Source organism: Marmota monax, unplaced genomic scaffold (genome assembly GCF_021218885.2).
Source record: "Marmota monax isolate L192 unplaced genomic scaffold, Marmota_monax_Labrador192_F-V1.1 WCK01_AAM20220418_F8-fsc00008, whole genome shotgun sequence".
Lineage (NCBI taxonomy): Eukaryota > Metazoa > Chordata > Mammalia > Rodentia > Sciuridae > Marmota > Marmota monax.
Window position 1 is genome coordinate 24,896,208 of NW_026694432.1, and position 22,851 is coordinate 24,919,058.

At 34.7% G+C, this 22,851-nt stretch overlaps 1 protein-coding gene across 26 annotated transcripts in view; it reads left to right on the forward strand.

The window, feature by feature from the left end:
* Eif4g3 (eukaryotic translation initiation factor 4 gamma 3) overlaps nt 1–22,851 on the forward strand; it is a 294,828-nt gene that overhangs the window by 127,394 nt on the left and 144,583 nt on the right. For all 26 annotated transcript variants that reach the window (XM_058571093.1, XM_058571091.1, XM_058571090.1 and 23 more), the window contains one exon: nt 22,112–22,207. Coding sequence is in view for 25 of the 26 variants with exons in the window: in XM_058571091.1 (XP_058427074.1) it covers nt 22,178–22,207 (30 nt within the window). In the remaining variant the exon portion in view is untranslated. The remainder of the gene's footprint in view (nt 1–22,111; nt 22,208–22,851) is intronic.

Below are 22,851 nucleotides of genomic sequence, written 5' to 3' on the forward strand. Positions count from 1 at the left end.
CTCAGATAATTACCAGTTTTATTTGTGGCATGGTGTGTGCCTCTCTTCTAAACTTGTATATAGATTTTCAGAGTACTGGGTTTTGATTTATGTTCTTAAGGAATCAGGTAAGGGGAATGTGTTTGCCCAAAGCAATCACAGTTAGTTCAACAGTTCTTTGCATGGAACACAGTGTAGAAACTGATTTCAGTTTTTACTTTTTTAATATTTATGTATATGGAGATTTTCTTCTTCTAAAGCAGTAGCAGATTTAGAGAAAAATGTTTTGAGTTACCAAGAGAATGCATTATAGAACTCAACATGTGAGCAAAAGTGGCCAGTAGCAATTTCTTTGAAATGAGAAAAGTCACTGAAAGTCCAGCTGCCATGTTCAGGAAGTCAGTGAAAAGTTCTAAGGTGTGCTAAAGGTTCAGAGGGTGTATGAAGGTTCACAGAAGGAGTTGGACAAAGAAGCTTGACTAAAAATCCAGCTCATTCATTTACACAATCATTTGGCAATAATTAAGAAAGGAGGGAAGGGCTGGAGATGTGCCTCAAAAGGTAATGCGCTCGCCTGGCGTGCGCGGGGCGCTGGGTTCGATCCTTTTTTTTTTAAAGCGAGAGAGAGAGAGAGAGAGATTTTTTTAATATTTATTTTTTGGTTCTTGGCGGACACAACATCTTTGTTTGTATGTGGTGCTAAGGATCGAACCCCGGGCCGCACGCCATGCCAGGCGAGCGCGCTACCGCTTGAGCCACATCCCCAGCCCTGGGTTCGATCCTTAGCACCACATAAAAATAAAATAAAGATGTTGTGTCTACCGAAAACTGAAAAATAAATATTAAAAAAAAAAAAAAGAAAGGAGGGAAGTAGCAAAAAGCCATTGGAGACAGGCCAGCAGGTAAAGGTAAAGTATATCAAGGACTTCTTTGCTTTTTAAGAGTGATTGTCTTAATAACTTCAACATTAATTTAGCCAGAAACATGAAACCAGAAGAGGGTAAAACAACAACCCTCGCCCACCACCACACAATCACTAAAGTAACAGAGGGATTATAAACATTTGTATAAAATGAAAACGTCAGAAGGCTGATTGCATTCAGAAGGCATCCTTCCAAATCTTTGTCCTTGTCTTCTGCTTAGATGCAGTTACTCTAAAAGCCTTAAGAAAAACAGATTTCTTAAAGAGTGGCCGTCCCTCTAGGATTTTAAGAAAGATAGTTTTATACTAGAAGATATTAAGCATAACAGGCTCATAAAGAAGATCTCTTGCTTTTTGGATCAAAGGACAGGTTCCCCTAAAACATACCACATCCCTCAGATAAGGGAGCTTGGTAGAAGGATCTGACTGAAAATATTTAGAAATAATTGTAACTAAAAGCTGCTCTTCCCGGTACTATAACTTGAATGGTAACAGAGTGTGATCCAGTGTTTATTCTGTATTCTTATCAGATTGCCATATTTAAGGATGATATGTTTGTGGTAGATAACATTAAAGGTTATTCTTAGAGCATTTCTCACTTCATGGTATTTTAAGTCATTTATAATAGCTGCATGACATAAATACAACTTTCCCCATTTTGTAGATTGAGGTGGTTGAAATTGCTTCATGTTCCTTGTTAAGGGACCAGTTCCAGGTCTCTAGTCACCAACCGTTGACTCTTCCTTGTGTTCTTATAATTCACCATAGTATTTTACTTCAGGCTTTTTTAAGATAAACTAGGTCTTTATAAATCCTTTTGGAAATACAAGTACCAGTTAGAACATGATGTTTTGAAATATTAGGTTTTAATTTTATTAACAATCATTCTGAAACCACTTTGGGAAACATAGTTGTGCAAAATTGGGGCCTTATAAAAATTCATTCTCACAGCGTTCAAACTTCTGATTCTTCAATGTAGAGCCATACACTTGAATTGGGAATTTAAGAAATTAGTGGAGGAGGAGGTGGTGTGTCGTGTCTTGTGTGGCACTTGAAAGGAATGAGAACTCTGGCTGGGGACATTACAAATGAGAAGAAACTACCAACTAAATAAAGGTGGTCGTCGAGGATATGGAGAGATTTAGACAGTAGTAGAGGTGAGAGTGGTGTCTCTCGGTGTAAGGAACAGAAAGTGTCACATTTAGCAGCAAAACAATCAGCAGTGCAGAGATTATAGTATACCTTTGCTATCTGGTAATGCAGTAAACCACAGCATTTCCTTTATTGGCTTATGTTGCTTTTATTTATAGACTTGGGGGAACTGAACTCTTACTGTGTAGGAAAAGGTAAGCCTTGAATAATACAGTAACTATTGTGGGAACATGAGTAGCCTGCCAGACCGATTTGTATTGTGAATACCATCCTGTTATTTAAATGTTAGTTGTTAGGAGCACAGAATTGGTTTTATGTGTAATCCAGTGTTTCTCTGCTCACAAATGGGAGAGGTCTGTGATTCAAAGTCCTGGTTCTCCACTAGAATCATCTGATGCTTAAGTCCTGTTCTCCATAGTTCTCATTTAATTGTTGGGTATGAGGCCTAGGCGATTCTCATGGGCATTTGGGGTTAAGAACAAAGCAGTATGGCAGCCCCTTTTTTTTTTTTTGGTACCACGGACTGAACCCAGGGTTGCATAACCACTGAACCATCCCCCCCTTTTTATATTCTATTTAGAGATAGGGTTTTGCTAAGTTGCTTAGCACCTTGCTGAGTTTTACTTTGAACTCAGGATCCTGCTGCCTCAACTTCTGAGCACTGGGATTACAGGTGTGCGCCCCTGCACCCTGTGACAGTAAGTATACCCACTGCCTAAAAGAGACTTCCTAGGCCCTTTTGCTCAAGTGGTTTTCAGTGAAAGAAGCAAAAAGGGCTCTTGTAGCTGAGTGTGGTGGTGCACGCCTGTAATCCCAGCTGCTCAGAAGGCTCAGGTAGGAGGAACTGGAGTTGAAAGTCAGCCTCAGCAAAAGTGAGATGCTGAGCAACTTATTGAGACTTTGTCTCTAAATAAAGTACAAAAAGTAGGGCTGGGGATGTGTCTCTGTGGTCCAGTTCCCCTGAGCATTCGAACCAGTACACAAAAACTTAACAATTGGGACATTTCTTAATTCAGAAAAAAATAACTGTGGTGATTGAGAAGCCATTTTCTGTTTGGTAGCTACAAGCAACTAATATCTTTTTTTTTTCTTTTTTCGTTAATTTAAATTTCTTTTTAAAGTAGCAAAACTTTCCCCCCATATGACTAGTAGTGCCTGACCCCATAGTAAGCCTCTAAATCTTTTTTTTTTTTAGAGAGAGTGAGAGAGGGGGAGGGGGAGGAAGAGAGAGAGAGAATTTTTTTAATATTTATTTTTTAGTTATCGGCGGTCACAACATCTTTGTTTGTATGTGGTGCTGAGGATCGAACCCGGGCCACACGCATGCCAGGCGAGCGCGCTACCGCTTAAGCCACATCCCCAGCCCCGCCTCTAAATCTTTTAATGAATGAAAATTAACTATAGCTGCAATTTCCTAAAATTACTACTTTTTGGTTGATGTAGTATGCGTATTTTATTTTACTTAACAGAGAACTCTTCTTGAGTAGTGCTGTTAAAAAAAATTTTTGGGGGACACAGTTCAGTATAAGTTTATTTTCCATGTATAAGCTAGAAACAAATATTCTGTTTTAAAACTTTAGAGGACTTTTTCTGAGGAGGGGTATGAGATTCTTTAATAGATATTGTAGGTATTCTGTTGTTATGGCTCAAAGATTGAGTTCCTAAGCTGGACAAGTCTTTTGTCAGTATAATATGGCAGGTCTAAAGTCTTTTAAACCAGTTCAGTATTATAATGAATAAAGAATTGATGACTTTTTTTTTTTTTTAAAGCAGGTGACCTCATTTATGGTTTGAATATTCCTAGAATATAATACATAAATAAGCATTATTTATTTGGTGATTAGGTATAAAAAATACTGTCTCTTCCAGTGGCTAGGGAGGCTGAAACAGGAGGATTATGAGTTCAAAGCCAGCCTCAGCAGAAGCGAGGTGCTAAGCAATTCAGTGAGATCCTGTCTCTAAGTAAAATACAAAATAGGGCTGGGAATGTGGCTCAGTGGTTGAGTGCCCCTGAGTTCAATCCTTGGTACAAAAGAAAAAAAAAGAAAGAAAGAAAAGAAAAATAAATACTGCCTCTGTAGGACTGATTATACATGTTAAGGTATTTGAAGAAAGAGAGAAATCATCTTTGTGGGTGTGCATACTCAGTTATTAGTATTTCACCTTAAAGAGTGAGATGTGAAATCAGTTTACTTTTCAAAATTGTCTTATTCTAGAACTGTTTTTTTTTGAAATATTTATTTTTTTCATTGGAGTTGGACACAATACCTTTATTTGTTTATTTTTATGGGGGTGCTGGGGATCACTTGCTAGGCGAGCACTCTACTGCTGAGCCACAACCCCAGCCCTAGAATTGTTTTAATGATAAATATTTTTTAGAGCTGGGTTGATAGAGTAGTATGCCAAATACAGTTGTTGAAGTGGGTAATGAATGATTTTAGAGTGTACCTCAATTTGTGTAGTCCTGCTCATTAAATATGTTTTTGAGGTTACAGTAAATAATTGAATGGCCTTACTGTGGAATAAAACACATATTATGACTTAAAGAGTTGTTGAGTTGCCTAAAACATTAAAAATTTGCAAAGGCCCCAATTAAATAAGAGTACTATTTGTGGTAGATAGCATTTTAAATATAGCCCTTTTAATTTTCTAGTAGTACTGTCCCTCATTGTGAAAAGAGATTCCATTCAGAAATGAATAACCTCTCTACTGGAGCATTTTTGAAGAGACCTTGGGTACTTTTCAGCATCTAAACTATGATAAAGTCCCCAAAAGATTTCCCTTCTATTATCTAACTAAAAATAATTGACCATATAGTCTTTCCATTCTCTCTGTGGCAAGGAGCTCTTTCTTCCTATCCATACTATAGACTCTGCAAAGGAATTCTTTGCTTTAGTATAAAGGATAAATACTTAAGTATTTAGTATAATAGTATAAATACTTATGTATAAATACTTTAGTATAAAGTATAAATACTTATGTATTTAGTATAATACATAAATAAGCATTTATCTACAGAAAGAGAAGCTTCATTTAAAAAAAAAAAAAGAGAGAAACTGGGGTGTGAATCCCAGTTCTACCTTTTGATAATTGTGATATCATGGGTAAGATATCATTTGTTAAATGGAAATAACAATATGTACACCCAAGAGTGATGTGAAAATGAAACCAAAGAACAGATGAGAAGGCCCTGACAATGCTGTACGCTCAATAAATGTTTGTGGCATTGCCTTTGTTACAGTACCTTTTGTGTATTTATTTATTTTTAAGTTTGGAAGTGACTGGGGGTTTTCAGTGTTAGAGCACTTGCGTAGCATGCTTGGCCCTGGGAGCGAGTAGAAAGGTTGCAGTTAATTTTATGGAATAAATTGTTTGTCTGGTATTTCATTATGTTTTATTATCTTGATTCTAGGACTTTTTCTGGGCTCTAACAAGTTCATGATACTTTAATCAAACTGAAAACCAGGCCTGATTAGTAAGCATTAGTATCATTAAATGTATTGTTAAAAGCTTTTATTAGCTTGATTCTCGCTATTTTTATTCTTTGTGATTTATTTCTTCCACAATGTTGTTCCCACCCCTCGTAAAAAAAAAAAAAAAAAAAAAGCTTATATACTTCAGCGAAGCTTGATATATAGAGTTGTTTAGAAATTCCACAACCATAACTCAGAAAGTCGTGGAAATTATCTTGTTCTCATTTAGAAACACAGTGAAATTAACATTCATTTTTCCAAAAATCATTCTGCAGCATGAACCCTCAGGCAAACAGTAGTGCACATGAAAAATAAAAGTTCTGGCTGATAAGCATATGTGTTATTTGATTTTTTGAGAAGCAGTCTTCGTTTTGTTATGACGGACTTGTAAAAGAGTTTAAGTGCTAAAAATAGGTCATTACTTCCTGGTTTATGTATACAGGTCTGAGATGTTACATATGGCCTTTTGTTCTTTTTTCTCTATCACATTTTCGTTCCTTTTTTACCTTTTGTTCATTAGCATTGTAGCATCTGGGCAAAAGAAATTATGGGTAATATTTGATCCACTGGTGTTGCTTTTTGTTAGTAACTCTTGTAAATAGAATTTAAGATGAGGAAGTTTGTAAACAATACCTAAAATGATAACTTGATCTAAACAGCTGAAACATTTTTTACTAAATCAAATCAAATAACAATTCTTCTTCTTCAGGATTAGAATGGGCCAGGCACAGTGTTGTATACCTGCAATCCCAGCAGCTCTGGAGGCCAAGGCAGGAGGATTGTGAGTTCAGAGACAGCCTAAGCAATTTAGTGAGGCGCAGAGCAAGACAGCAAGACCCTGTTTCTAAATAAAAAATGCCAAAAGGGGCTGGGAGTGTGGCTTAGTGGTTAAGTATTCCTGGTATTAAAAAAAAATTGGAATGGGAGAGAGGATGTATTTGGCTAGATTGATTGTACTTTGTTTCAGCTGAGGGTTGATTGAGATTTATTCCAAATTATCCATAATAAACATGTTTAGAATTAGATAGATTTTGATTTATAATGTAGGTATTTTTGATTTATTAGATAAGTCATGTCATTAGGCATGCGAAATTCTGCCAAAGATTAACTAGTAATAATACAAATGAGAATTTGTCTAAAGAAGAGGTGTTATTTTTCATCTTTCCTGCCTATAATTTTGTTGGATATTTATTTATGATAATTTATAACAATTTGGCTCTTAAGGGAAACACATGTACTACATTCATAATGTTATTGATTATAGTACAAAAGTTGAAAGTAACAAATAAGAAACCTGATAGATTTGTTGTGGAGTCATGTGTTTTGATGTCTATTAAAACCTATTTTAAGCTGGGCACAGTGGTGTATGCATGTAATCCCAGTGGCTTAGGAGGTCAAGACAGGAGAATTGAGAGTTCAAAGCCAGCCTCAGTCATCTATCACTAAGCAACTTAGTGAGACCCTGTCTCTAAATAAAATACAAAAAAGGGCTGGGGATGTGGTTCAGTGGTTAAGTGCCCCTGAATCCCTGGTACCCCAAAACAAAACAAAACAAACAAAACCCCAAAAACCTATTTTAAGATGTTAGAATGTTTCCTTCCTTTTTATCAGGTTTTACTATTAAAACAACAAGTAACAAGGTGTTAGAAACCCAATCCTTCTACAGTTATTTGGGTGTAACTTGTAGAGTACATACTGTGTGGTGGGCACCAATGGGTTTATATGAAAAGGGCTGCCCCTCAAATTTTAAACAACATATTTATTTTCCTTATAAACTATCAACTGTGTACTTAAATCCTTTATTTCTCTGAGAATTTTGAATATGCCTGAGTTTATGTAATTCTGTATTCTAAGCTTAAGAACAAACTTAGGAATTAGGAAACTTGGTTCTGTCATTTGCTTATCGAATCTGTTTCTGCTAATATCCCATTAGTGGGTCTTCTGGGAAGCCCATTTTTTTCTTAAACTTTCTCTCCTTTCCTCTATCTACTTACTCTATGGAAATTTCAATAACATTAGCTTCCTATAACTTCTTCCAAGTGGATATATTCTTAGTTTTCTTTAACATTCTTGTAGCTTGAAAAGCACGCTTACCATTTTCCTGGCCCTTCCTGGAGAGGAAGGAAGTGCATACATATACAGTTGTCCTTGTTGCCATCATCTTTAATTTTCCTGGAAAGATCTCCACATTCTTTGAGAATTTGAGGTCTGACTACCCCCCCCACCACCACCTCTTCTCTTTTCTTTTCTTTTTTTTTTTTTGGTATTGGGGATTGACCTCTTGATTTTATGCATGCTAAGAATATACTTTGCCACCATCAGTCCATGGCTCACAATTTCTGCATTTTACTCTTTTCCTCCACCTATCAGGTGGACTTCTAGCATTCATTGTTGTCTCATCTAGCCATTGCACGTGGGCTCCTGTATCATCCTCGTTTTTTCCTCCTCTTCTTCTTTTTTTTAATTAAAAAATTTTTAAATACCTTTATTTTATTTATTTTTTATGTGGTGCCGAGAATCAAACCCAGGGCTTCTCGTGCCGTGACAGAAGAGCCCTGCTAAGCCACAACCCCAGCTCCTTTCCCTCTTCTTTACTTCTTCAGAAGTAACAGCATGTCTAGCAACCCATAGGGGCAAAGTCTAGTTCTGTACTATTCAGTGTGGTAGCCACAAGAGCCACCTGAGGCTTTTTTGTACTTGAAACAGGTAGTATAAATTGAGATATACTGCATGTATAAAATGTACCAGTTGTCAAAGCATTGGTACAAGAAAAAAAGAATATAGACATCTCTCAACTCTAGTTTTTTAGGGGCTGGTACCAGGAATTGAACTCAGGGGCACTTGACCCCCCGAACCACATCCCCAGTCCTTTGTTGTATTTTATTTAGAGACAGGGTCTCACTGATTTGCTTACTAGCATCTTGCTTTTGCTGAGGCTGGCTTTGAACTCCTTCTGTCTAGTCTCCTGAGCCTCTGGGATTACAGGCATGCGCTACTGTGCCCGGCTCCCATGCACATCTTGACATATTTATTATTCATACTCCTATTAACACTTTGTATGTTATCTTAGTTGTTTGGTACATTGTAAATTCCTTATTCACAGGAATCCTGTCCTTTTCAATGATATCTATTTAGCATCTTCTAAGTTAAAAAAAATGTAAAGCAATTTTGCTTTGAGTCCTTAGTAGTTGTATTAAAAGTCTAGAAGATTTATCTTGCTGTTCAGGGATGCTTTAGGATGAAAACCTAGGGGATATATTGGTCATGTCCAAATCGGACAAGCTATATGGACAGTGGAGTGATACTGGATCCACCTCCACCTGAACTGAAGAGGCTGTTTTCTCTAAAGTAGATGCATCATAATTGAGATGAGATTTGCCAGCCTTAATTTGCCTCTTGTTTTTGCTTGCCTTTGTTTGTAATGTCAGGAACTTGGTGTATTGGTCAAGGTGGATAGAGATGGGGGTAGAATTATGTGGTGCCTAATTAAGCTTTATCATGAATTGGTTGCTGTTACTCAGGGAAAGTTTTCAGGAAACTGCAACTTACTGGTGGGAATGGCTAAGTGTTGTGGTAAGACAGAAATTTCCACTGAGTTATGGGGAACAGGAAGTGAAGAGCCTGCTATGGGTAGGTGACTCAGCTGTTCTGTGAACCTATCTCATGTGATTGAGTTTGTGTGTTCTGTTTATTCTTGGCAGAGTAAGTACATGGAGTCACATTACACAGCATGCAAAATGTTTATTTAACCAGCACAGTGATGATCTAAATATAACTTGTGGGGTATTTTGTTTGTTTTTCTTACTATATTTAGCATCACAATGTAGAAAAATCAAAATAGAGACCCATCATTAAGTGCTTTCTCTTACAAATAACTTTTGCTATATTATCAGTCAGTACCATTTTGCTGCTTTTAATGTAAAGGTGAAATTTTGGTATTTAACTATAAACTAGGGAAAAAAGATAGTCTTCTAATTATCCAGAAAATAATTCAGCACCATTTCATTTTAGCATGTATTTTAAACACATGGGCCATCATTGAAGTATTTATGTTCTGAAATTTTTATATAGGAACTCATATTTTTGTGTGGTTATAGTAAATATTTTTAAAAATGGAAATATTAGTATTATAGTTTTTAAATTTTATGTTAAATTATGTAGTAATATTTTGATTTTTGTTTACTCATATTGTACTGAAGGTCAGTGCCACCATGTACTGTAATTGAGTCTTCAGTGTATCAAAACATGGTCATTATTATGCTGTGTACTTATTTATATGCTTGACTCAGAAGGAAAGAGCAGTGGAATGCTGGGCACACAAAATAATCAATCTGTTGATTTGGGAAGCAAAGTTTATGATTTATTATTTTTGGCATTTACATGTTCTCCCTCTTTTGTTTGATTACTTTTATTTTTAAATTTGTTTAATTACTTATACATGACAGCAGAATGCATTTCGTGTTTTCGCTCTTTGAGGTTCAGGATATACACTGTACGTACCAAGTCTCGGATTGTTTTCTAAAGATAAATGGAAACTAGATTTATTTCAAAGAAAGAAAAGCCAGCATTCTGTTTTCAGTAATGCCTATTGAAGTGGGAATATTGAATAATTGTTGTAGTTTATTGAGTTATATTATGTATAGTCCTAGATATTATGTATAAAGTAAGTTTATGGTTGATTTAAAGACCTTGCATTACAAGCTTGCATTGTATTAATTTGTTTTATTCCATCTTTCCTTAAAATGCTAATCAAATGAGAGGATTTTTCAGTATTACATTGTTAGAATATTTGATGAGATTTAAATTCTAGCAGTTTTTATAGTCATTAGGAATTTTGTGTTACCCTAGAATGTAATATTGACATGCATATCTTCTGATTCACTTCACCTAAGTGGGTCCCAATTTAGCCATCATTTGAAAGGCATTCCAAAAATTGAACCACTTATATGGGTCCTGTATCTGCCTTTTCGTAGTAGACAGATAGCAGATTTGTATTTTTCTATTAAGATTACCTTTCTGAAGAAAAATAAGAAAATGGTTTCAAATGAACTCTGCTAATCCACAGGGATAAGTTGTGATTTGGGGAAAGAGGAAGTAGTTCCCCAATTCCTGTCTTGTTGCAGTTGCAACAGCAGACATCTCATTGAACCTCCTGATTGTCAAACACAGTGTTTTCCCTTTGTGACAGAATAATTACTTCCTGTTTTCTTAAATTATTCGTAGTTTTTCTTGATGATTATGTAGTTTTTAAAAGCAATATCTCTTAATTTGTGAGATGGGAAAATATGAATTAATTTTAGGTCCTTTTGACTCTTCTTAATAAAAGAAAACGTTTTTCCCTTAAATGTTCTATGCAGACTAGTAAGTGTTGATTATAATGTGTACTGAGTGGATTTTGTGTAGCTGCTTGCCAGTTTTGAGAGCCATGTGTTATATTGTTGCTTATCAAGTTGTCAGGGGTTAGCCAGCTCTTTTTTTTTATCATGTACTGCTTAAAATTCAATAAGGTACAAGCAAGTATACACATGTATATAGGTAAAAGTATGTATTAATCCAACATCCAGTTAAATGGATAAGTGCAGTTGGAACAAATTTGTTTGTTTTATTTATTACACTTTTGTGATAATGCTATTTTAATTTTAGACATATTTTAATTGTAAAATACCTACAACATAAAATTTACCAAAATAAGCTTATGTTGTTTTTCTTTTGGTACTATGGATCAAAGGGCATTTCACATGCTAAACAAGCACTCCACCTCCAAGCCACACCCCAGCCCTTTGAACATTTTTTAGTGTATAGTTCAATATTAAGTAAATGGAATCAAGCAGTATTTGTTTTTCTGTAACTGGCTTATTTCACTCAGTATAATGTCCTCAATATTAAAATTCTGTCCTGTCAGAATTTCATTTCTTTTAAGGCCGAATATTTTTTGTGTGTAAGACGTAATTTGTGTGTCTTTAGGTTGCTTCTGCCTTTTGACTTCGATGAATGATGCTGATCATTTCTCCCCATATTCTTCCTTTTTGTTTATTTGAGTTTTTGAAGTGTCATATTTTGATTCTCTTTTCATTTCCTTTCATGTATATTTTATAGATATTTTATTTGTGATTATCATGGGAATTATGTATAAAATACCAGTGTTAAAACAGTATAAAGTGATAACTTAAATTGCTTGCCAAAGTCGTCTCCTTTATACTTTGGTCCCCTTTTCTTTATGCTGTTGGTATTACAAATTACACCTTTGTGTGTGTGTGTGTGTGTGTGTATCCATTAACATTAGATTATCATAGATATATAATTATATTTATTGTGTATTCATTAACATTGATATGTGTGTGTGGGTTTTTTTGTTGTTGTTGTTGTTGTTTGTTTTTTGTTTTTGTTCCAGGGATTGAACTCAGGGGCTCTTAACCACTGAGCTACATTACCCATCTCTTTTTATTTTTTTATTTTGAGACAGTCTTGTTAAGTTGCTGAGGCTGGTCTCACACTTGGGATCCTGATGCATCAACCTTCAGAGTCTCTGGGGTTATGGGGGATGTGACTGCTCCTAGTATAAGAAGTATATATTAATGCTTTTATCTTTTTTTTTTTTTCATTTGTTCTAATCAGTTATACATGACAGCACAATGCTCGTCTATTCATTGTATACAAATGGAGCACAAATTTTCACCTCTCTGGTTGTACACAAAGTAGGGTCACACCATTTGTGCAATCAGACAGGTGCTTTTATCTTTTAAATCTGTCTGCTGATAATCTTATTGATGATTTCTTGTATACCTCAAGTCACCTACCTTGCTCCTTAGAAGATTCTTTATCTGTCTTTTAGTCTCTGTTTTACATTCCAAGTAATTGAACTTCTTGCTTTTTTTACCCATCTTTACTCAGATTTGGGAAGTGTTAAGCCACTGTTTTTTGAATTATATTTCTGACCCCTTTTCTCTTTCTTCTTTTGTAATGTGAGTATTGGTTCACTTGATGGTATATCATAAGTCCCAGAGGCTCTGTTCACTTCACTTTGTTTTCTGTTTTCTTCTTTGACTTCATTATTTTTAGTAATCTCGTTTTAAAGGGTGATGATATTTTCTTCTGTTTACTTGATCCAGCATTTGAATCTTTCTAATAATTTTTTTCCCAATTTATTTACTATATTTTTCAACTTTAGAATTTTTCTTTCTTTTCCTTTCGTTTCGAGACATGGTCTCCCTGAGTTGCTTAGGGCCTCACCATTGCTGAGGATGGCTTTGAACTTGTGATCCTCCCTAGCTTCTGGGATTACAGGTGTGTGCCACCATGCCATTACTAGAATTTTTCTTTTTTTATAGCTCTTTTCTGATAGTGAGATAGGGATTTAGGATAAGGAGAGAGAAATGGGCAATCTTAAGGGAAACACCTTTCAAGCCATTCATTGATATAAAGAAAACATTGCTGTAAACCTTTTCCCCACACCCTTGTATATTGAGGGAAATATACCACCTCAGGAAAATTGGCGTAAAATGGTGCAGCTCCAGCCTGGATCCACCTCCAGTCCAGCCCCTGACAACAGTCCTTCTATAAACTTTGGACCCCCAGCCCAAGTCAAGGCTGCTTCTCAATCTCAAGACAGCCTACATTCCGTCTTGAATGTGTATCTATCTTCTTAAATAAACCTCTGTCTGGCTCATGCCAAAATTCTTTTCCATCATGTGTGCCAAGAACCCCGTGGGCCCTGAGTTGAGTTCCCTCTCCTCTGGGAACTTTTGAACCCTTTTCCAGAGACGTCTCTTCTCCTGTGACAACAGTCTCATTTTGTTTATATTTTTTTCCTGATTTCATTTCGTTTTCTGTTCGTATTTTTTTTTTTTGGTGCTGGGATTTGAACCCAGGGCCTCGTGCATGCAAGGAAAGCACTCTACCCACTGAGCTACAGCCCCAGCCCTGATGTATTGTTTATTTATTTATTATTTCTCTATTTACCTTTATTTTTGAAGTCTTTGTCAAATAATTGAAGTCTGTTTCTGTAGGGGTTCTGGAGATTTTGTTCCTTTGGATGGGCCATGTTGCCCTCTTAATTTTTAGGCCTTATGGCCTTTTATTAGAAATTAAATACCTGAAGAAAGAGCCACCTCTTTCAGTCTTTGTGGTCTGTCTCTGTGCTGGGGCAGATTGGCAGTTATCAACCTGGAGTTAAGGTTGTAGATGTCTTCTGTGTGTATGTCTTCATGCCTATGAGTATACTTCCCCCAACCTCCCTTGGTATATGTGGGTGCTTTTAAATGTGATGCTTACCCTTTGAGTGTTCTTTTAGGCAGCAACCTAGGTTCGTGCCCATTTCTTCTACCCTTCCTGTTGCTTTCCAGTGTCTTGGAGCCAGTTTACCTTTCAGTTAACCTCCCCTGCTAATATCGAAACTATGCCTCTGTTCCCATCAGCACTCCAAATCAGTCCTGTGGGCAGCCCCTAGACAGGCCTGAATGTTGCAAACAGGTTCCACTTCTTTCCTTCTGTCATAAGGGAATAGCTGGGAATTGAGTAGATTCCTCCTGACTTGTCTTTATAATTTAGTTATGTAGAGCCCAGATAAATTGTAAATTTTATGAAGTTACATTGTAGATGGAAAAGTATTACTGGGATCATAATAAAATGATGTGCTACACCTGTGGAAATTTTGGAGAGTGAAAACAAACTTTCCTGCAGTCATCAGGCATGAGAAAGTCTCTCTCTTTCTAACAAAAATTTAAGGATAGGTATACAGAGTGAACTTTTCCTATTTTAATAGCCAGAGGCAAAGGAGGAACACTTTCAGTTCTAGTATAATTAGAAGCCAGTGTTTCAGCTGTATGCTTTGTAGGGTCCCTCCATATATTTTTTTTAAAGTTGTAGTCAGACACAATACCTTTATTTATTTATTTTTATGTGGTGCCAAGGATCAAACCCTGGGCCTCACATGTGTTAAGCGAGTCCTCTATCACTGAGCCACAACCCCAGCCTCCCTCCATACTTTTAAAAATGATAGAGCGCATGCCTACTGTGTTCATGTCCTGGGTTCAGTTCCCCTAACAGTGCAAAACCAAACCAAACCCCAAAACTCTTCCGAGTTTTCAGTATTTTTAGTGTGTTATATCTGTTAATGTTTACTACAGAAGTTAAAATTGAAGAAATTTTGCGCACTTATTTTGTTTAAAATAAAAATTAAACAAAATATTAGGTTAACATTTTCATGGAAATAATATCTATCCAAATCAAATAAAATGATAGGAAGCGTGGCATTGCTTACAATATTGTAGATCTTTTAATATCTGCCTTAACAAAAATTATTTGGAATCTCAGATATATTCTGCCTGATACACAGATACAAGTGCTTTCTGTTGAAGCACTTGAATGGATTATTATCTGTGATTTTTGTGACATTATATATTGGTCATTTGGAAATATCACTTCCCTAAATTAAGCATATCTTCCCTACTAAAAACTTTTATATTATACAATATAAAATAACCATTTTTATAGTATGCAATATAAAAATAATTACATTATCATTTAAAAAGTTTTATAAGGAAGTATGGTCAAGCTCATGGTGGCAGACACACATTTCCAAAAGTTAATTTTCACTTGAAAATTTGAATTTTAATATTGGTAATTACTTTCAGTTTTCTTGAAATAGCAGGTTGCTTTGTTCATTTATAAGAAAATATCTGCCACATACCAAAGTCTACATAAACAATAGTTTGTTAGGTAAAGGTAAAGTTTGTTGTTTTGAAAAAGCATTTAGTTTGCCTTGTAACTCAAATGCTTGTATAAGCGCTTTTACTTGGTGGAAACCCTCTTACCTCTGTGCTGTAGAATTGTTTTATGTCTTCTCATTTTTTCACTCAGCATATCAAACAGTTGTTTGCATGGCATTTGATTCTTTTTATATATCATTTTTTTATTGAGCAAATTATAGAGTCAGAAAATCAGTTGATTGTCTGTGGGTATGGTGTCAGCTTTAATAGGACAGAGTAGTATCATGGATCCTGTGAAGGAACTTCTCTGTATTTGTAATAGTTAGAATAGAATAGATAGAATAGAATAGTTAGAATAGAATAACTGAATCTATGCATTTGCTAAAATTGCATAGGACTAAATGTACTCACAGATATTGATGACTAGAAAAACCTAAGTTAATGGATTGTATCAATGTGATTTTTCTGGCTGTCATCATATACTGTACTTATGTAAAAATGCTATTAGTGCAAGTAGAAAAAGAGTATATGGATACTCCCAAAGTCCATATCTATAATTATCAAAATAAAAACTAGTAAGTTACTGTTGTGACATTCTTAAATACTGCGTTTTTTTTTCCTTCCTCTTGTAAAAAATAAGAATGTAAGGTAATAGTGTTGGTGGTAAAGAATACAAAGAATACCTTTGCCTTGATTTTTACTAAGGTACCAGCACCTTATTTTCCTGTCATTTGTGCAAATGTCATCACAGGCAGATAACATCTTAGTATTAATATTATAAAGTATTCTAACTCTCAAATCCTCTGATAGGGTGACATACATGCCCAGGGCTGTGATGCACACTTTGAAAATGAGTGACTTAAATTTCAGTCTTATTTAGTTGGGGAAAACAAGACTCATGCTTATAGTTTCATAAAAAGTTCCCTGATAGGTATGTGATTCTCTCTACAGTGTTTCATGTTATACTCCTGTTTGTTAGATATTATTGCACTTCTCTAAATGTAGAGTTGCAAAAGTTTGTAGTGATAAATTATAGGCATCAGAAGAGTAAAACTTTTATTAGTAGCAGAATTCTAAACCTGGCCATATGTGACTATTTAAACTCGAAATGATTAAAGTATATATAAATAAAATTTAAATTGTATGGCTATCAAATGTAATCAGTTTGTTTTGTAACATGAAGAAGTTCTTGGTCTCTTGTGAACTGTATACAGTTAACACTACTCTACGCTCAAAATGGTTGATTATACCATTTTGAGTGGCTCAGTGGTAGAGCACTCACAAGGCCCTGGGTTCGATCCTCAACACCACATAAAAGTAAATAAATTAAAAATAGAGGCATTGTGTCCAACTGCAAATAAAAAATAAATATTTTTTAAAAAGGTTGATTATAAATTGTGTTTTGTACCAAAATAAAAATTTTTGAGTAAAATTCATTAAATAAAATTAAGTTCATTTTGTCAGTTGCATTGGTCATATTTCAAGTGACTAAATGTGACTTATAGCTACCATTTTGGAGAGTGTACATATAGAACATTTATAATCATTTTAGAAATTATTTTCTGTGTTGATTGGGTAGAAGATAGTTGTGAAGAGACTGAAGGTTCCTGGAAGCATGTGAGTAACAGCATAGTCAAAGAGTTGGTCTAGACTTCAGTATAGTGTGATTGTTTCTCTGATAACATTTATGTGTCCTATATTTGTTACTAATAAGAATGAATTAACATATATGTGTGCATTTATATACATATGCATAATTGTAAAGAAAATTTAAAAAAATTTTAGTTGTAGATGGACACAATATCTTTATTTATTTTTATGTGGTATTGAGGATCGAACCATAGGCAAGTGCTCTACCATTGAGCTATATATAGTCCTAGCCGTATAAAGAATTTTTAAGCAAGTTAAGGATTTTTAATTTAATTTATTTTTGTCGTAATGCTTTACTCTTTTTAATTTAAAAATTATTCCAGGCTCTAGGGTGATAGAAACAGATTTAAATGTAGCACCCTGTGCATTTTCAAATTTTACATTCCAACTTTCTAATCAATCTGGATTTTTAAAAATAATGAGTCATGTTTCCCTAAATGGTGATCTAGTTTTCCCGACATATTTTATTAATTTTCCTATGTTCTGCTGATTGATTTGAGATGCCTATTATATATTCTCTGTAATATGTGGGTTTATTTAAACATTTTGTCTCAGATTCATTCCATACCATTAAATTATTATTATTTTAATATTTTTTTGTAGTTGTAGATGGACACAATGCCTTTATTTTATTTGTTTTATGTGGTGCTGATGAGGATTGAACCCAGTGCCTCACATGTGCTGGGAAAGTGCTCTGCTACAGAGCCACAACCCCAGTCCCAAATTATTATTATTATTATTATTATCATTTTTATTTATTTATCTCTCTTTTTTAGTTGTAGGCAAACACAATATCTTCATTTTTATGAGGTGCTGAGGATTGAACCCAGTGTACTAGGCAAGCACTCTACCACTGAGCCACAACCCCAGCCCCAAATTATTATTTTTTAAAATACTGTTATTTGTAGGTGAATACAATACCTTTATTTTATTTATTTGTATGTGGTGCTGAGGATTGAACCTAGTGCCTCACGTATGCTAGGAAAGCACCCTACCTGGGCTGAGCTATAACTGTACCCAGCCCACCATTAAATTATTTTTATTTCTTTTTCAGTGACTGCAAGGACTACCTTCTCTTGCTGGATAAATGCTTCTTATACCTATATTCATCTCTTTATTGATAATTAAAATTCTCAGAAAATAAAACATTCGTACCTCAGACCTCACTTATGCTCAAAACCCACAGTATGGTGTTTTCTTTGTGTTAGATTTCAGTAAATATTATTGGTATTTCATTATGATTTATGAGTTGACTTTCTTAATGTACCTATTTTCTTTAAAAGAAAACAAGGGTTCTTTTGTACATAAGGATTATAGATTATACAATTTTCTCTTGTCACTTAATGTAATAATGTAATATACATCTTCTCATGCTAGTATATGTACATTTACCTCATTCTTTTAAGATTATGCTGTATTCTCTCATTAGTTAGGCATAACCTAATTTCACCTGTCCTATATATGGCAATTAGAATGTTTCTAAATTTTTTAGAGTGCACATTATGAAGTTTCCATAGAGTAAGTTCCTAGAAAACGAATTATAGAATCGAAAATTGAGTAACTGTTACCTAATGGTTCTTTGAAAACCTGGCAGCCCATCTGGGCATATTCAGACATATGCCCACTATGGCAGTGTTTACTTAAAGAATTTACTCTTTATGGCAGTGTTTATTTAAAGAAAGAACCTTAAGGGCAGGGAATGTGGCTCAGTGGTAGAGTGCTTGCATAGCACATGTGAGGCCCTGGGTTCAATCCTCAGCACCACATAAAAATAAATAAATAAATGCATAGTGTCCATCTACAACTAAAAAATATTTTTTAAAAAAATTGTCTTAAAGCAGGCTGGGTACAGTGGTACACACCCGTAATTCCAATAGCTTTTAAAGTCAGGCAGGAAGAACACAAGTTCAAGGCCAGCCTTGGCAATTGAGTGAGACCCTCAGCGAGAATCTGTCTTAAAATAAAAAAAGGGGCTGTGGGTGTATCTCAGGGGTGAGTGCCTTTCTAGTATGTGTGAGGCCCTGGGTTCCACCCCCAGACTATAAAACAAACAAACAAAAGATCCTTAATATTAAGGGAAATGATGTTTCATCTTTGAATTACATGGAGAACTTTGAAAAGTTCCTGAGTCATAGTAAGCTATGTTTTCTGTTCGAATGGTTTTTGTACGGTTTAGCCCATTGTCAAATGTTTATTTTTTTAACATATCTATATTTTGAACTAATTAATATGTGGAATTGTTAGCTTATTTTGTCTTGCAATGGAATTCACCCTCAAATTTCTATTTTTGGTTAACTTGCCCAAAGGAATGTTTTTAAAATAGTTGTTATGAATTTAAAGGTCATTAAGTTCTTACCTTACAAAAAGAGTGTTTCATAAGGACTGTTGTGATTTGCTTGTCTTCACTGGTATTTTGTTGACAATTTGTTAGTTTATACACTGGCTAGTTCTGTTTTTACTGTTGTATCTCCTCCCCGTACTAGTGCTTACCACTGAGCTGCATCCCAGCCCTTTCTGGTTTTTTTTTTTTTTTTTTTAAGTAGTAGAGGGACACTACTACTTATTTATTTATGTGATGCTGAAGATTGAACCCATTCCCTCTACCACTGAGCCCTAACCCCAGGCCCTTTCTATTTTTTATTTTGATATAGGGTCTTACTAAGTTGCCCAGGCTGTCCTCAAACTTGCAGTCCTCCTCCTTCCCTCAGCCACCTGCTTTGCTGGGATTATAGGCACACATCACTGTGCTCAGCTTTTGCATTATTTTTCAACAAGGCATACTAATAAATTAAGGAAAGTATTATAGAATAAGTTTACCAGTGAACTTGATTAATCATGCCATTAAATACAAAGGATAAATTAAAGATAACAGAGGCATCTTTTACCAAGTGCACTGCTTGCAGCAACAATAGTACAAATCATACACGTTCCTAAGAAATTTCTAAAGGCAGCCATAAAGAATGGACAAGTGGTCAGAGAGAGAACTGAGTAAGCTGTAGGTAAAATTTGTTTATTAAATGCTAGTGTTAAATACCCCATATTGTCAATGTTGCTTGTATGTATGGCTCCATTAGACATGATTCTTTGCATTTAGATACAATTGTATGCAGTGTCTAAGCTAGTTCTTGGCATATATGCAGTGTAAATATAAGATAAAATGTATTTGGGGTTTTAGGATTTTTTTTTTTTTACATTTTTTTAGAATAGAATGCCCAAGCTACAGTAAAATGCAATTCTTTGCTTTATTAGTAATCATTTGGGAGCAGTGATATAGTCTATAGAAGGCGCATTGGGAGCAATCTTGATAGGACGCCACTCTATGGTTAGGGGTGAATGTTATTACAGAAAAAAAGAAGTTTGTATCTGAATGCTAATCCATGTACTTCTTTTTCCTTTGATTATCTGTTGCAGTTTTTGTTTCCAGTGTTGATAATATTACTGAAATTTTAATGAGGTTAAATATCATTATGCATGCTTTTAGCGTGTTCTATGAAAAACAGCGGGTTACTTTTCTTTGGTCTCTGTAAGAGCTCACTTCACTTTGAAGTATAGAAAGAAATAATATTTTTACTGTTTTCACAAGTTATATATTTTAGTGTTATAATATTTTGACAACTAAAAGCTTATACTTCACATAGCAGTTGAATCTTAAGAAGGTATCTAGATATCCTAAAATCAAGGAGATTCATCACAAAGAAATTAGTTTCCGGATATTTGATGATTTTCTTCAATTTAATGAAGAATAAAATTAACATTTTAAAGTTATATCCAAAAGCTTTTGTAGAATTTGAAGAAGTACTGTTCTGATCTAAATCTGGCCAGAATTGATTTTAAAAAATCTTTCATATACCACATTTTCTCCTAAGGTGAATAGTCAAGATTTTCAGCATTTGACCATGATATGTAGTAAAAGCAATCTTGGTGAAAAACAAACCTGAATAATTTTTTTTGGTTTATGTTTGATCCAGTTATCAAGTATTTAATAGAAATGAGATACTTACTGCCATGTTTTCCAGTTTGTGAACAGTTGTAATAGAACTTTGGTAAGAAATAAATCAGCCTCATGTTGAATCTTAGTGTTATCTTTAGAGGGAACTATAATAATAGATATCCTATTATAGGTTGCCAGATATCCTCTGTGTCTGTTATGAAACTTTTAGTTTTGTTTTCATTATTTGAAAGCCATGATGAATCTTTTTAAACATTTACTTTAAAATTGGTGAGCCTAGTTGAACTTCTGTTAAATGGTAAACGGGGGTCAGAACTTATAGATAATTCATTTATTCATTGAAGCAATGTTGCTACTTTCCAGATGTGTCCTTTATATAGTTATATAGTGTAAGACACTTAAATTTTCTAGTCTTTGATTTCCTCATTTATAGAACTGGTAATTGTGGCAAGTAAATATAACTGCATAATGATTTATCTCATTAATCTCATTTAATCTTAGCAACTGCTTTGTGAGGTTAGGTGGTGTTCAGTTTTACATTCATAGGGAAAAAACAATTCATGCCCAAACCAATCACATCATTAAGTAGCTGTAATTACAATCTGAATTGAATTGGTTCTATGTTTCCTGAGCTTCTTCGCATTTCACTTTAAACATGTTGTAAATCTTTTCTTTTTTTCTTTTCTAAATTCATTCTCACAGTTTTTAGCCTTTATGTCTTATTTTCAAAAAAAACCTATGGAAGTTAATATGGGTATGATCACTTAATTTAGTTATAAAGTTCTTAACCTTTGATTTTTATGGGATCATGTAGAAGGATTAAGGTGTAAGCTTTGGCAAGAGACCAGTTAACTGTGTGGGCTGCTGGTTGTGGTTATGAGACGTCTTCCATAAGGGCTGCCTTTGGGTAATTTGGAAAGCACATCACAATGGTAATGAGTTAACCCCAGTTGAGTTGGGTTCTGTTTGTGACTTGGACTTTCCATTTCAGAAATTGATGAATTACAGTGGGTTTTCTTTCCACTCAGAGTTTCAAATAATTGTGCCTCATCTTTGGGTTGCTGTTGACTCCTTATTATGGAGATTTACAGTAATTTGTAAAAAAAAAAATGTTGTGCTGATCCTTAGTTGCTGCATATTGTAATAAGTTAAAATTTAAAAAATAGAATTGTAAACCACATTAATAACCATTTTCATTAACTTTTTTTACAATCTTGAGTTTGAGATGCCATGCCATATTTTTTCAAAATATGATATTGTTCTTGCCATTCTTTGACAGACCCCTTATCCCTCTGGACAGAATGCAGGTCCAACCACGTTGGTATACCCTCAAGCCCCTCAGACAATGAATTCACAACCTCAAACCCGTTCTCCGGTAAGTAAACAAAAGCTTGTTCCAAATAATATTTTCCACCTTAGTTTTTGTGTATAGTAGCCTGGGTTCATTTGGCAAGTATTTTTACTGGATTTTGGACATTTGTTTCATAGTTGATTTTTTTATTATTATTATTAGTGTTATTGGTTAGCATTGCATTTTCAGACCTTATCATAGGAATAATTTGAATTTATTATGAAAAAAAGAGGTGGAGCTTTTAGATCATTTTTGCTTGTCTGTGATGATTCTTTAAAGTCTGGTTGCATTCAGGTGTACTTCATTTCAGCTGTTAATGTGAGTGTTGTACTGTTCAAAATCCAGAAGAGTAAAGCATAATGATTTTTTTAAAGTAAACTGAATTTTGCTAAGTAGTCTTAAATTCTGCTGGTTCGGGAAATAAGACTTCTGACTCATTGTCACTGGATCAGTTCTAATCATTTTACAGTGTGGACATGTGCATGACATACACCAGGGGTGTATTCATTTCTTCAAATGGTAAATAAATTGTCATACAATGCAAATGCTATCATCCTCTTTGTTTATCCTTCACCTGGGTTGTAACAAGTACTGCAAAGATTGAGAATTTACTCAAGGTTCATCCTTCTGTCTCACGAAAGTATACAGTGGCTTCAGCTGTCCTTCCC